The sequence below is a fragment of the Larus michahellis genome, chromosome 4, assembly GCF_964199755.1.
Source record: "Larus michahellis chromosome 4, bLarMic1.1, whole genome shotgun sequence".
In the NCBI taxonomy this organism is placed as follows: domain Eukaryota; kingdom Metazoa; phylum Chordata; class Aves; order Charadriiformes; family Laridae; genus Larus; species Larus michahellis.
Window position 1 is genome coordinate 21,526,168 of NC_133899.1, and position 13,924 is coordinate 21,540,091.

At 57.7% G+C, this 13,924-nt stretch overlaps 2 protein-coding genes and 1 non-coding gene across 4 annotated transcripts in view; 1 reads left to right on the top strand and 2 right to left on the bottom strand.

The window, feature by feature from the left end:
- VAC14 (VAC14 component of PIKFYVE complex) overlaps nucleotides 1-12,883 on the bottom strand; it is a 70,641-nt gene extending 57,758 nt beyond the window's left edge. Inside the window, exons 1-9 of one of the 2 annotated variants that reach the window (XM_074583387.1) lie at nucleotides 12,746-12,883; nucleotides 9,095-9,245; nucleotides 6,155-6,322; nucleotides 5,406-5,468; nucleotides 4,334-4,441; nucleotides 3,429-3,538; nucleotides 1,754-1,860; nucleotides 445-579; nucleotides 30-182 (exon numbers count right to left, since the gene is read on the bottom strand). In XM_074583387.1, coding sequence (XP_074439488.1) covers nucleotides 30-182; nucleotides 445-579; nucleotides 1,754-1,860; nucleotides 3,429-3,538; nucleotides 4,334-4,441; nucleotides 5,406-5,468; nucleotides 6,155-6,322; nucleotides 9,095-9,245; nucleotides 12,746-12,849 — 1,099 coding nt within the window. In that variant the 5' untranslated portion in view covers nucleotides 12,850-12,883. Of the gene's footprint in view, nucleotides 1-29; nucleotides 183-444; nucleotides 580-1,753; nucleotides 1,861-3,428; nucleotides 3,539-4,333; nucleotides 4,442-5,405; nucleotides 5,469-6,154; nucleotides 6,323-8,693; nucleotides 8,828-9,094; nucleotides 9,246-12,745 lie in introns of those variants that run through there. The other variant, XM_074583388.1, reaches the window with a different exon arrangement.
- Nucleotides 10,205-10,275, top strand: TRNAG-GCC (transfer RNA glycine (anticodon GCC)). Its single transcript has one exon. It is a non-coding gene; the product is annotated as a tRNA-Gly (tRNA).
- A 155-nt stretch (nucleotides 12,884-13,038) lies between the features above and the next one.
- Nucleotides 13,039-13,924, bottom strand: part of HYDIN (HYDIN axonemal central pair apparatus protein) — a 188,174-nt gene continuing 187,288 nt past the window's right edge. The window contains exon 85 of the mRNA XM_074583386.1: nucleotides 13,039-13,555. Within this exon, the coding sequence (XP_074439487.1) occupies nucleotides 13,091-13,555 (465 nt within the window). The 3' untranslated portion in view covers nucleotides 13,039-13,090. The remainder of the gene's footprint in view (nucleotides 13,556-13,924) is intronic.

A 13,924-nucleotide genomic window follows, 5' to 3' on the forward strand; every position in this document is an offset into this window, starting at 1 on the left:
TCTAATGGCCCAGACCAACGGGGACTCACCACTGGACGCTGCCTCTGGCTTGGAGAGGCACTCCTCCGAGGTGGGCTCTACTGGGAGGGTCATCGACTGCTTGGCCTCATCCATTTCATCATCCTCTGGGATCACCAGCTTCATCAGGCTCTGGTTGCACACGTTGGCCACCTCCTTGATGTCTGAGTGGAGGCAGTGTAAGGAACACACAGTCCCACAGGCGGCCAGGTGCCACAACTGGCTAGTCACGCAGAAGCCACCGCAGCCCCACCAAGGCTGCCCCAGCCCAGCTACTGCAACCCCCGTCACATCTAAAGGGCCGGTGAAGGTTTTAGCACTTGGTGGGAGGACTTCTCCTGGCCCTGTGCCCCAGGGACAGGAACCAGGCGCTTCCCTGCAGGGTGCTGTAGCAGGAATGGGAGCAGCTCCGAGTTACAAGGATACTCTTCTTGCGATCGTCGTAGGAGAGACACGGCAGGACAGCGGTCAGGATCCCTGAGGAGTAAGGCAGCATCACCCGGCCAGCCAGCTGGATGAACTCCCGCATCCAGCACATGGCTGTCAGCTGGATCAGGTCATCTGGAAGACATGGGAGGAGCAGAGGTGAGGGAAAGGACAGCACCGGCTGCTGAGCAACCTCCACCTGCTGCTCCCAAACCAGCCACCGCAGGAGAGGTGGGCTATTCTCTTCCCGTGTTATGTAGCAAAACACTAAATGTTTAACTATAAATGATCTTTTTCAAGTCAATTTAATGACTAAGTCGAAGCGAAGCATGGTGAGGGGATGGGGATGCTCACCAGGGAGCTGCCTCTGCTCCATCCAGAGTCACGAGTCCAGACAGACCCTAGTCTGGGACAGTTCAGTCCCAGAGGAGATCGGTAAAACCTGAATCTGCCAGGAGGCTGAGATTAAACTCAATCATTAGGTTTCAGAGTTAACCCAGTTCAACCCATAATCCAGGTTTCCTCAGTTACAAGTATCCCGTCAAGCTTCCCAATGCAGAAGGGTGTCTCCCCCGTCACACCCGTAGCAGTCGTGTGTCTGGGTCAAGCACCGCTCCTAGAGCTGGGCTTTTATTAACCTCCCCAAGTCCTGAACAAGGGAGCGTTGCTGAGGCAGTCAGCGATGCCAAGGCCACATTTTAGGCTTAAACAGTGTAAATTCATCAGGCATCGGTTTAATCAAGAGCAAGCAGCCTCGGTTTATTTCCATTTTTTCATCCTGTAAGAAACCCACTCCTGTTCAGCAATGTTTAAAGAGCAGTTTAAGCTCGACAGGCACAGCTCGGGGACAAGATCCTTCTCGGGAAACAAATCCAGCTGCCGCTGTCACCCTCCGCCACCGTCTACACGGCAGACCCGCAGGAGCTGCAGCGCAGCACGACCACAAAGCGTCAGCACGTCACGTTTAACCGTCCTGCCTACGCACCTAGTGCCACCAGAGGGTAAGATAAGCCCTAAGGAGGTCCTTCTAGATATGCCGGATATCCACAAATGCCAGATATTTCACTTTTTACCTCCGCTTCAGGAGGATGCTGGACCTGCATTTGAGGTTGATGGAGCAGTACAAGAGCAGTGCCAACTGTGGGAGAGCTGCCTGTCCCCACTTTCAGCAGGATTTGGATGCACGATGGCAAAAGAAAGGGCAAGTGGGCAAGCTGGTGAACGGCCCACTGGAAAACTCCTGGCCCGAACCTATGGTCAGCACCACAAACCCGGAAGCAGATGCTACGGCTTGGTCCTGCGCACTCACCCGCCGCCTGGCAGTGGATCACCAGGATATTGGCCATTTCTGCGAACTTGACGCTGGAAGGATTCTTCTTGATCTCCTTGAGGAACTCCCCGAGAGCCACCTCGCACCTGCAGAGAGGCAGAGCGGCCGGTGAGCGCTCGGTCGCCTTGGACGGGGAAGTTACGGAGCCCAGTCTACACGCACACAGAGAAAGCGTCCTGGTTTGAGCCACCCAGGACTAATTTCGCTTCTAATGCCTGGGAAAACCGCACTTTTAGGAGACTGTAGTGCCTGAATTGGTGACAATATTCATCTCCAGCTCTGGGGTGCAGGTTTCAAGGTCTCGGTGTTTTCGAGGTGCGGGGATGAGGGACGGCAAGACCCAGGCATTGCCCCAAGCTGCCAATGGGTTTATTTCATACCATGAACGGCACATTCAGTATAAATTAGGAAGTTTGCTGAGGAGTTCTCTCTCTCTCTCTCTCCCTCCCCTGATGGCTGCCATCCTGAGCACTCCTCGCCCCGGTGCCGCAGCCCTGAGCCCTTCCCTTCCTCCCGCAGCCGCAGCGCTCGCAGGGTCCCACATTGGCTGTCCCTGCGGGGAGTGCACGGCTTCTGCTGGGGAACGGGCTGGGTATGGTCCTCGATATCAGGATCAATACTGCTTCTTTAGTATTATTTATTTAGTATTATTCATGTTAATTATTTAGGCTTATCCTACTAAATCTATTTATATTTCATTCCTTGGGTTTCCTTGTTTTCCCCGATTCCCCTTCCCAGGTGAGGAGGGCTCATCAGATGAGAGGGAATAATTGTCTAAATGACAATAAATTATTGTGAGTTTTTCAAACCATAACAGAAAGGACGCTGGTGGGGACAGCCAGGGAGGACGAGGCTGATGAGCTCACCCTGCCCCAAGCAGAGACCGCACAGAGCTGCGAGGATGGAGGTGACGACCACCCGGAGCCCCCGCACCTTCCCACAACTCCCCTAACAGCCCCCCAGGCTCTGCTGAGACGGGGCTATGCCTGGGATGGGGAGCGGGTGACACCCAAAGCCTTCAGTGCTTGTTCCTTGACATGTGGACAACGGGAAAGAAAGCAGCAGGGAGGATCCAGGAGGGCTCTCCAGCGGAGCAGACCCAGGCTGGTCTCACCACTTACCAGTGCCCTACAAAACAGGTCCAGTTACTCCCCGAGAGCATCCAGCCACCGCTGTGCTCCCAAATGCCTCTGTCTTGAGCCCAGCAACGGATCGGAGGAGCGAGCTCGCATTGCTTGCTCCTCTTCTCCACGCCGGAGATGCTGGGTTGGTGCTCCACCTCGCTGAGAGAGGCTCGCATGCTGCAAGCTTGCTCGCAGCGCTCCCACCCCATCCCAGAAGCACACGTGAGCCTCTGCGGCTCCCATCCCGGGTGCAAGGGCTGGCAAGGCAACAGCTCAACCCAGCCAAAACTGTTTGCCCCGCAGCACAGACCGCGGTGTCCTCTGCAGCCACGCCAGCCACAACAAGCCGGGGAAGGAAGGCCCTGGCCAAGGACACTTTGATCCACCGACTAAGCCAGCCAGATTGCTCTGTCCCCCACCACCCGCGGGGGGGTTTCGCTGCTGTTATACAGACGAGTGGCAAACAAACGAAGAGGGTGACGGACAGACAGTGAGGAAGACGCAGCTCTCATGCCTGGCCCCACACTCACATTTTCCGTATCTCCTTGCTGTTGTCTCCCAGGATCTGGAAGAGCCCGTCCAGGATTTCTGGCAGGTAATCCAAGAGGTTGATGTCAGGCACAGACTCTAAGACCAGGATCTAGCTCAGGGGAGGAATAAGAAAGAAGAGATGAGTTTTGGAGAAGCTAACTAACATCACCGGCACAAATCTGGCGTGACGCTGAGGAATTCAGAGCCGAGCTGTTGTGGGATGGGGGGAAGGCAAGAGGACAGCGTGAAGTTGTCCATCTCGGAAAGAAGCTGGGCTAGCACAGGGGGATCAGCCTGCAGCATTGCTCCATTTCCAATCACAGCTCTGTAAAACAAGAGCAGGGATCGGGAACGACTGGGCAGACGCATGCAGACAGACCCAGGATGGCAAACAGCATGGCTGAAAGAGAGAGCGCAGAGGGACACATCCCTCCCCAGACCCCGGCCAGGCACCGAGAGCTCCCACCTTGCACAGAAAGGATAAAGCAAGTAGAGATGCTTTGTCTCCTGGAAACCAACATCCCTCCATCACCACTGGGTGATGGAAAACAGTCTGGCACTGTCCCTTGGGAGACCGTAACCTCTAGATGACAGTGTATCTTACTTATACAAGCATCGCTTTGACCGTATTTTCTAACTTGGCCATCAACGTCCTGAACCAGGTTGGCAGAAGCGCAGTACGACGACCCTGCGACTGTAACAGCGAGGTGGCAAGGTGCTGGCATTTTAAAGCAGCAAGGCGAAAAAACTCCGCCGGCTTAAAAACTCCGCCCAAGTAAATTCAGGTGCCTGAGTTCACACAGCGCCGTGGGTATCGTCTGTTTGCCCAGACACGGGATGGCGACGGGTCACGGTATTTTGGAGTTCAGACCGGCAGGCACGCGTGGCGCGGGTGTGTACCTACCCAGGATATGATGAACTGGCGGGCGTACTGGTTGTTGGAATAAATCCTCTCGCGCAGCAGTGGGATGAAGCCTACCAAGTCAAACTGGTTGCTCTCTGTCACGATGTCCTGCAGAGGCCAAGCAGAAGGTGTTAGGAGGGATGGCCACCACCCCACGCCCAGCCTTTTTTTTTTTTTTTTTTTTTTTTTTTTTTTAAGGCAGATGACAGGAAAAAGATGACAAGTAGTTGATGCACGGCTCTGCGGGTCAGGAGACCCGGGGAGAAGGAATCACGCGGTTTATTCAGGCGATGAGCGAGTAATCCCCCTCGGGCACGGACTAAGGCAAAGCGGCACCCAGAGAGGGAGGCTCCTGCCTGCTGCGTGCCAGCCTGGCTCAACAGGAGGCCGGTGCAGGCGGGGGAAGCACCTCCATGGCGCACATAAGCAACCCCCTTTGATGTAACCACACGTGTCAGGGGTGGGAGAGCCCTCCCTGGCTTTCCTTTCAAGCTCTTCCTACACGCTGGGTGGATTTTGCTGCTTCCTTCCCAGCGGGAAGGTTTGCAGCAGGCGATGCGGAGACTGCGTTAACCGCTGTGCTAACGAGAAGGAGCCAGGGGTGAGTTGGGGACAGGACCTGGCAGGGAGCCAGTTGCCTCTGAGTAGCAGAAAAGGAACCGGGAGGTCTGAAAGAGTTAAAAAAAAAACCCCCATGGGCAGGCAGAAGAGGAAGGGGAAGCGAGCTCCCCACCCCGAAAGCGGCAGCAGAGCAGCTCCGCTCACACCGCTGCTCGCTTGGGCAAGGGAGGAAGAGCCTCTGGGACCGGGCTGTGACCCCGCTCAGACCAAAACCTTGCTTCCCCAGACAGCCAGCTCCCAAGAGGTGAATGCACACGTGGCTCTGCGATAACCTACCAGCCCCTCACTCTCAGAGGCCACGGCCGGTGAGAGAAAGAAATGCTTTGACGGTAGCCGCAGGACTGAGCTGGGACGGTTTTAGCAGCTGCAGCCTCGGGGACCGACACGTCCCCACAGCCAGGATGTGCGTGCAGCCTGCCCCAAGGATTCTCTGGCAGAAGGGGAAAAATACCTTGAGAAGCCGGTCGAGGAGCTCAGAGCCGCTTTTGACGTTCGGGTCAGGATCAGCAGCCAGCTGTGAAGGACAGAAACAAGAGCCATTGCAGCAACAGGTCCCAGGTCTGCTCCTCGTGCTGCAGGGGAGCTCCCAGCAGGCTCACGGGACTGTTCCTCTCCTTTGGCATTACAGGGACGGACACGGAGAAGTCCCTTTATCTCAACTCCTCAATAGGCTCCAACAAATCCTCCTGAGAGACTTCCTAAGGGGAATATCAAGCATCCATCACCTCCCCCAGCTACGCAGGTTCTCATGGGCCAGCAGCCATGCTCTCAAGTGGCGGAGAAATACAAGTTGCCAGTGAAAAGCTGGAATGACAGGCATACGTAGATGTGGTTTTGACCCTACAGACTCCACAAAGCTGTAGTGCCGCAGAGCCACCCTGCCTGCAGCACTTCTGTCGGCCTCATTTTCTACTACCACCCAACAAGGAGCAGAAAAATACATCCTGGAGGTGAGGACGCAGAACAAGACATCTTACAGCGGACTGCAGCACCCACAACATCAGCAGCCGCTGTGCTGCTGCAGAAACTGCTCATTCTGTCCTTCAGACCTGCCTGGGTCAACGTAAACCAGTTTACTTGGAACGAAGACCACGGACAACTTGATTGGTTTGACCCAGAGAAGAAGAGGACTAGGGAATGAGCCTTGGATGTCCACTGTGGCAAAGAAAAGCACACGGGGGTTGAGACGAAGCTTCTTACCTTGCTAAGGCCATCGAAGAGCACGTTGAAGTGCGGGAGGACAGAGCCCCTGGCCACCTTGACAATGTTATAGAGAGCCTCGCAAGCGTAGTACCGCAACCGACTATCGGCGTCATTGAAACATGTCAGCACGGGCTCAATCAGCTCCTTCAGGTAGAGCCCAGAGTCCTGGAGGACAGGAGGAGACCGGTTAGTTGGGGACCGTGACGCAGGGAGAGGTGGCGCTGCCCTAGAACATACAGCAAAAATTCAGGCCCACGATGGCTTTGTGCACCTACGCTGGACAGGATTTATTAATGAATTTTTGAACGTTATCAATGAAATCATTGAATTTTATTATACAGGTACAGCGAGAGCGACCTGAGCAAGCTGAAAAATTGTTTCACGGGAGTCTACGCCAGCAACTGAAGCGATTGCTGCAGCTGTACTCGGCTGGTTTTGATTCCCAGAGACGTGCAAGAAGTTTGGGCAGTTATTCAAGCACTCGAGTGCCCTTCAAAGCAAGAGGGGCTGCCTCCTGCTCATCTGTGCTGGAGACTGGCCCACAGGGAAATCAGTCCCTGCCTCCCTCTGCCCTGCAGGCAGGAGGTGAGGCAGATCCCAGCAAAGCTAGCTGTCACCAGCCCTCGCAGCGCTCAGCCATCGGCCAGGATTTATCCCAATCTGCCTCCTGGTTTTGGTGTAAACTCACCAAGGAGAACATCCCAGGCAGCGACAGACCAAGCCCACCTGCGCCTTCAGTTAAGCAAAGAAACCCTTGGTGTCTTGGGCTACTCTTTGTAGTGGCCCGAGCTGGGCAGCACGGAGGAGCTGGTGATACAGGCTTTGCAAAAAGACAGGCAACCGGCAGTGCCCAAAGCACCTTTCTGCCCTGTTGTCTCCAGAAACACCAACTCAGCCATGGTCATTGGTCAGAGTTAGAAGGGACCTCAAAGATCAACCCCCTGCCCTGGGCAGGGACACCTCCCACCACACCACGTTGCTCCAAGCCCCGTCCAGCCTGGCCTTGAACACCTCCAGGGATGGGGCAGCCACAGCTTCTCTGGGCAACCTGGGCCAGGGGCTCACCACCCTCACAGCAAACAATTCCTGCCTCAGATCTCACCTAAATCTCCCCTCTTCCAGTTTAAACCCCTTCCCCCTCGTCCCATGGCTCCCCTCCCTTATCCAGAGTCCCTCCCCAGCTTTCCTGGAGCCCCTTTAGGGCCTGGCAGGGGCTGGAAGGTCTCCCCGGAGCCTTCTCTTCTCCAGGCTGAACCCCCCCAGCTCTCTCAGCCTGTCCTCCCAGCAGAGGGGCTCCAGCCCTCCCAGCATCTCCGGGGCCTCCTCTGGCCCCGCTCCAACAGCTCCGTGTCCTTTTGCTGTTGGTGCCCCAGCGCTGGAGGCAGCACTGCAGGGGGGTCTCACAGAGCAAAGTAGAACAGCAGCTACCAGAACAGGAGCAGTTTCAGCCTGTGGAGCTGCTCATGGACAAGGAGCCGCAACAGCCGGTGGAGTTAAGCTGGACAAATCTGTTGGATGAAGTGGCTGCAGGGCTCTGATTCCCAGGCAAGATTCATTTTACACGCTGAAGTTTGTCCTCGTGCATCACGAAAGAGCCACGCTAGGCTGACCCTCACGCTGCCCACATGCAAATATAGTCATTTGTGAGGCCACCCCCAGCCCAAAAGACTTCTGCAGGAGTTTCAGACAAACCCAGAGGGAGAGGCGGAAGGTTGGCTTGTTTTGAAGTTAAAAACTCCCTACTTTAGGGAAAAAGGCTAGTGTTTCCTGAATGTCTAGTAAAGGAGATGGTAAGAAAGTCAACAACATGCAGACTAGCACATTAAAGAGTTCAAGTTTTATCAGGGTCCCTTCAAGGCCACAAAAAACAACTCCTAAACCTCCCAGAGCCAGCTGCGTGGGCAGCTCTGGCAGGACAGAGTGTCTGTCCCCCCGCTCTGCAAGAGAAGGAAGACAGGAGCGCCGCTCAGAAGCCTCCAGCATAAAGACAGTTAGAATAAAAGCCATCAAGCTCCAAAGAACCTGTCTAGGCTGACCATGACTCTCGTTAGAAGAGGAATAAAGGGATTAAAATCTATCTCGTAGCTCTTCTGACAGGCGCAGCCTGCCCTTCCTGAGCCCTCTGCTTTCTCTGACGTACTATGGAGCAAAACTACTCCTTCCCTTGCATGCGCTTTCAAAAACCAGCCGTGTGGTTTGAATCAAAAGCCTGATGGAGCTGTAACCTGCAGAGTCTGTGCTCCCCTCCACGGGGATTGGGATGCTCCGGCACAGCCCAGGAGGCAACTTCCTGAGCTCGGTCTTGTTAATGAGAGGAGAGTTATAGAGAAAGACCTTAACTGGGACAGAAATTGTCTGACTTCCCACGCAAGAGGCATCAACATAACGCCTCCAGAACAGGACCAAGCAATCCACGTGTTCTGCAAGTAAAACTTCTGCCAAGCCCAAGAGAAAGCTGTTAGCTCAGGCTAACGCAGCTCGACACCTTACACCACTTGGTGACTTTGAATACGACCCTGTCACCCTTTGGCCATACCTCGGTCCCGCTTCCCAAAGGCCGTGCCCGCGCTGCCAGAGCTGGCTGAGCCGGACCGGGGGGAGACGGAAGGGCTGTGCCTCTTCTCCGCTCCATTAACGCAAATTAGTACTCGACCTGCTGAGTGTAATCCAGCTGCTGGAGACAGAGGATGGACAGAGGCACTTAAACCACGTCTAGGGAGATGCCAAGACGGGACCCAGGCCCGAAAGCACTCCTGTGCCCAAAGGACATGGCTGGGTGTGTTGAGGACACTCAAACACAACCCAAGCGTATGCTGCAACGCAGGGAGCAGCCAGGGCCTGCCAGCCCAAGTCTCCCCATCACGCTGACCCGGGAGGATGCGCCATTCTCCCACTGCAACCCGCATAACCCCAAAAAAATCCCCCACCTGCACCTACCTTGCCCAGGGCGATGGAGCAAGCAGCCAGGCCAATGAGTCCCCCTTTCCGGCTGTGGGGATGCTGGGAGAGCGCGAACTCCTGCGAGAGGATCTGGATGACGTGTTTGATTTGAGACGTGTTGTTCTGAGCCACAAACTCTCGCACCAGCCTGGGGAGAGAAGAGGAAAGCGCCCAGGGGGCTTTAGGTTCTGTGCGATACAAAAAACTCGGGGGCTCGGCTCCCCACAGCCATCAGAAACTCTGTCCATCAGCGATTTCTGGCCACAACAAATGCCGGAGAAAGCAGTACCGAAACTGGGAACAGTCACGGAACCCACAAGAGAAACCAGAGCTCTCCCCTCCTCCCCACTCACCTCCAACAGCAGCTCGCTGCCCTCCTCCAGCCTCCAACACCCTTCATGAACCCCCAGCCCAGCATGAGCTCCCCAGGGCCACCTCGCCCTGGCTGTGTGCTTGTCATGATGTCTCCAAACACCCTCTCCAACAGGGTGGGGGACGAGGGTCGTTTACGCCTGACACGGCACGAGACGGCAGCAGAGACCCAGTGGGCACACACCAGGAACGCTGGTGGCTCAGAGGGGAATTGTTGCCAACCAGACCAAGATTTTGGACCCTCGCAGCCACCCGCACGTTGCTTCAGCTGATGCTGTGCCCAGGGAAGCTGTGGCTGCCCCATCCCTGGAGGGGTTCAAGGCCAGGCTGGACGGGGCTTGGAGCAATGTGGTGTGGTGGGAGGTGTCCCTGCCCAGGGCAGGGGGTGGCACTGGGTGGGCTTTAAGGTCCCTTCCAACCCCAACCATTCTATAATTCTATTATATGGTGACAAGTCCTAACAAAAAGCAGGGAAAGCTTCCACACGCAACACCTGCTCCTCCTCCGAACCCCGCGGCTCATTACCTGGAGGTATTTAACGCATCAGCCACGCTGTAACGAAGAGACCTGTAACCCCGCTCTGGCCCACGCCACCGCCTCGAAGGTCCCATGTCACCCAACCGGCCCTGCAGCCCCGGCCCTCCCTGCGGCAGAGCCAGCGGCCAGCTGGGGAGGTGCAGGCAGCTGTGCAGGCAGCTGTGCAGGCAGCAGCGCAGGCAGCAGCAAACAGCTGGAGCATTGGTGGTTCAGTGGTAGAATTCTCGCCTGCCACGCGGGAGGCCCGGGTTCGATTCCCGGCCAATGCAATGCTGCTTTTTTTTCCCCCATTTCTTCTTTGGCATCTATCCGTAAAGCAGATCCAGACGTCTCATGATCTCAGCCTCAATAAGGCTCTTTACCTTAATCTTCAACGAAGGTGCAAGAGTTTCCACTACCTAATTCCACGCAGGGTTTTTTTGGGGACTACACTGAATCTCAGGCTGCTTTCTCCAAGACAGGTGCCACCAGCCAGTCACCCACTTTAGAATCCAGGAAAATCGCTATAGGAGATATTTACAAACTTTTTCCCCCAAACCAGCTCTGTTTTCACCCTGCAGCTGCCCCTCTTCTCCCTGGGGACATCCCACATCCCCCTGCTTGCTTTTCTCACTCCGAAACCGAGTTCTCCAGCAGTTCCAGCCTGACCCACTCTCACACCCAGCTGCATTAGGGCAAACAGCTCCATCTCCAGTCCTGCCCCAGCAGCAGGAACACACTGAGCTCGAGCAGCACGGATCGCCGGGGCAATCCTTTTACCGCCTAGATTTAACAAACAGAGCATTTACAGACTTCCTTCAAAAGCTTAAAGGGCTCAAGATTTAATTAACGAGGCAAAAGGCAAGGAAAAGCAATGAGCAGCGTCAGAGCCTGCAGGCAGCGGGAGCTGCTCCCATGTCACCGGCCAGAGGACGAGGAGGTCCCTGAGCTGAGAGGCAGCAAATCCCTCCTCGCTTAACGCTGTAGACACAGGAGAGACAGTGCTGGAGCTGTTCTGCAACAGGTTTAAGCTGATCTAAATCCATGTATCTGCAGAAATAGCCAGCCCTTACCTTCCTCCTCCTCACACCCTTCCCAAACTGGGTTTTTCCAGCTTGATTGGTTGAACTGGTTTATCCCAAATCAGACTTTGGTTGGCGTAAACGAACCACAAAACCCTCCTCCTGGGGCAGAATCAGTCGGAGCAGAGCTGCTCGGACAAGACAAGGAGTATCACCCTGACAGCGGCAGCAAAGGGGCAGGTACTGAAGCCTCCCCGAGGCTGGAGCTGTGGACAGTACAGTGCGTCCGCCACCACCCACCATTAACAAACTATTCCCGTGAGGAAGGGAGAAAACGAGGAAAAGGTAAATACGGAGCAGAAGGAGCTGGATGCGTTGGCTTTGCACCTGAGCAAACACTCATCCCGTCCCAAAAGCCATTTTTCTCCACTGCCTGCGCACCCATGTGGGACTGTCCTCTTTCAAGGCACCCACTCCACAACTCTCCCATGTCTCCTGCTGAAACCTCAGCAGAGAGGCTCCGTCCCCCCGTCGCCGGCGGCCGCTCCCCTCGCAGGCTTGCCGTAGACCCATCTCCTGCCTTAAAGTCACCCTCCAGCTCCGATCCTCGTTCCCAGCCCTGTGCTGGGCTGTCCCCCGAGGGGACGCTTCGCATCTCCTCCGTGAGCGGAGGGATCAGGCAGTGCCCAGCAAGGACACAACCCTTCCCAGGCAAAGCCGTGGCCTGGAGCAGCAGAGAGCACCCAGAGCACCACAGCGAGGGTGACAAGACACAGAGGGGCAACACCAGAGGGGACACGGCCATGCCAGATGACCTTCACCTGGGGTGCTCTGAAGCACCTCTGCGCAGGAAGAAAGGCACCACGGGATGAGAAAGGCATCACACCATGAGGGAATGAAGCCAGGCTGATGGGCACGGCCACCCCAGCCTGCTGCCCGGAGAGACCCTCGTGTCCCCCAGGTACGGGCAGGGCTGGGCACGGAGCCGTCCGCCTCCACGAGCCTGGCAGAGGGGCAAGTGCCGTGCTGCCGATGGGTTTCTAAAGTGACGCTGCTCATGTGCTTATCCCCATGGCACTGGGGACTCGCCGTCACACCGGGCGTTCTGCCAGGCTGGGAACAGGTACCCGGGTCCCCACTTGAGCCCGGACACCGACGGGCTCGGGGATGAACTCCGGTGGCGCGGGGATGGGAGGCACGGAGTGGCTCTGGGGGACAGCCCCTCCTGCCTGGGCACTGTCCCCCAACAGGGTCACCCCGCCACCTGAGAGCCTTCCCTGGGCTTCAGGGCCACTGGTATACCCTAGACCCCCCGGGATGACCCCCCTCCCCCGGCTCCCCCTGAAGTGACCAGTCCCCTCGGAGGTGACCCCTTCCCTGCGGGGCGACCCCTTCCCCCGGACCCACCGTGTCTCCCCGGGGCCGATCCCTTCCCACTGGACCCTCCGGGTCCCCCTGAGATGAAGCCCTCCCCCGGACCCTCCGGGGTGACCCCCTCCCCCCGAAGCCCCACCGGGGCGCCGGGCCAGTCCCCTCCCACCACCGGACCCACAGCTGCACGGCGGGACCCCCACCCGCCCCCCAGCATCCCGTACCGGTTCCCACCACCCGGGGGGCCGCAGGCAGCCCCAGGTCCGGCCCCCCCGGGAGGGCAGGCCGGTCCCCACCGGGGTAGCCCTGACCGGCACCGCCCCCGTTCCCCCCCTCCCGGTTCCCGGAACCACCCCCGGCTTCTCACTTCTCGATCTCCAGGGCCGCCACCTTCCTCTTCTCGTACAGCTTGTCGTTCAGCGCCCGCACCACGCTGGGCGCCAGCGGCGCCAGGTCCCGCTCGGCGTTCATGGCCCCGCCGCCGCCCCCTCCCCACCCCACCCCGCCCCGCCGCCCGCCGCCGCCGCCGCCACCGGCGGCCACGTGACCTCCCGGCCCGCCCCACGTGACCCCTCCGCGCCGCACAGCGCCCCCGCGCGGCCCGGAGGCCGCCTCAGCACCGCCTCCGTGGGACACGCTGGGATTATTCCAAACCGAGTTAATTACCGCCTCCTTTCAGTTTTAATTATTAACGGGGGGGGGCAGGCAAAGGTCACTTGTGAGGGGGGAGGCCGCGGAGGTAGTAGACCCAGGAGACGCCAGCCCCCCCGGGGCAGGAGACCACCATCTTGCTGGTGACAGGGCCGGGGCCGCCCTCGAAGGAGACGGTGATGAAGGCGGTTTTCTTGGGGCGCAGGCTCTCCGGGGCCCTGACGGTGAAGGCCGGGTGCTCCACCGTGTACTGGAAAGCCGTGGGCTGGAGGAAGATGTTCTTGAAGGGGATGGAGGTGGTGCCGCCGGCCTTGATGAGGAAGGGGCCCTGGGGCTTGGGCGGGAGGGCCAGGCCGAAGAGGGGGATGCTGTACTCCCCCCCAAGCGGGGAGGAGAGCTGCAGCGTGGCCCTGGCTTCGCCCAGCTGGCAAGGCTCGTAGGTCACCTCCACGCTCACCTCCGAGCCCCCGGGGCTGGCGGGAGCCACGTTGATGGTCTTCTCCGTCTGGAAGTTGACGCAGTTGGTCTGCACGGGGGAGAGAAGAGACCGTGGTGGGGATGGGTCACAAAAGCAGAACCAGCACCAAAGGTTCCCACCATCACATTCGCCAGGGTCCCTGTCCCTTTCCTGTCCCTGCACATTTTCACCCCTACACCATACCCCTGGTGAGTGCCCACGATGGATGGCCATGGGGGCTGCCCAGGGGGGACAACCCTGTGCCCAAACCCCAAGAGACCTTACTGCCAGAGCTGGGGGTTAAGGTGGAAGCCCAGGCACCACGGAACCTGCAAAAGCAGCTCCAATGAGGGCAGCAGAGACGGGGTCTGCAAGTAAGGACAGTCCATCTGGAAACAAGCCCAGCGTTGGTGGGAAGATCCCTGGGCTCACATGGCT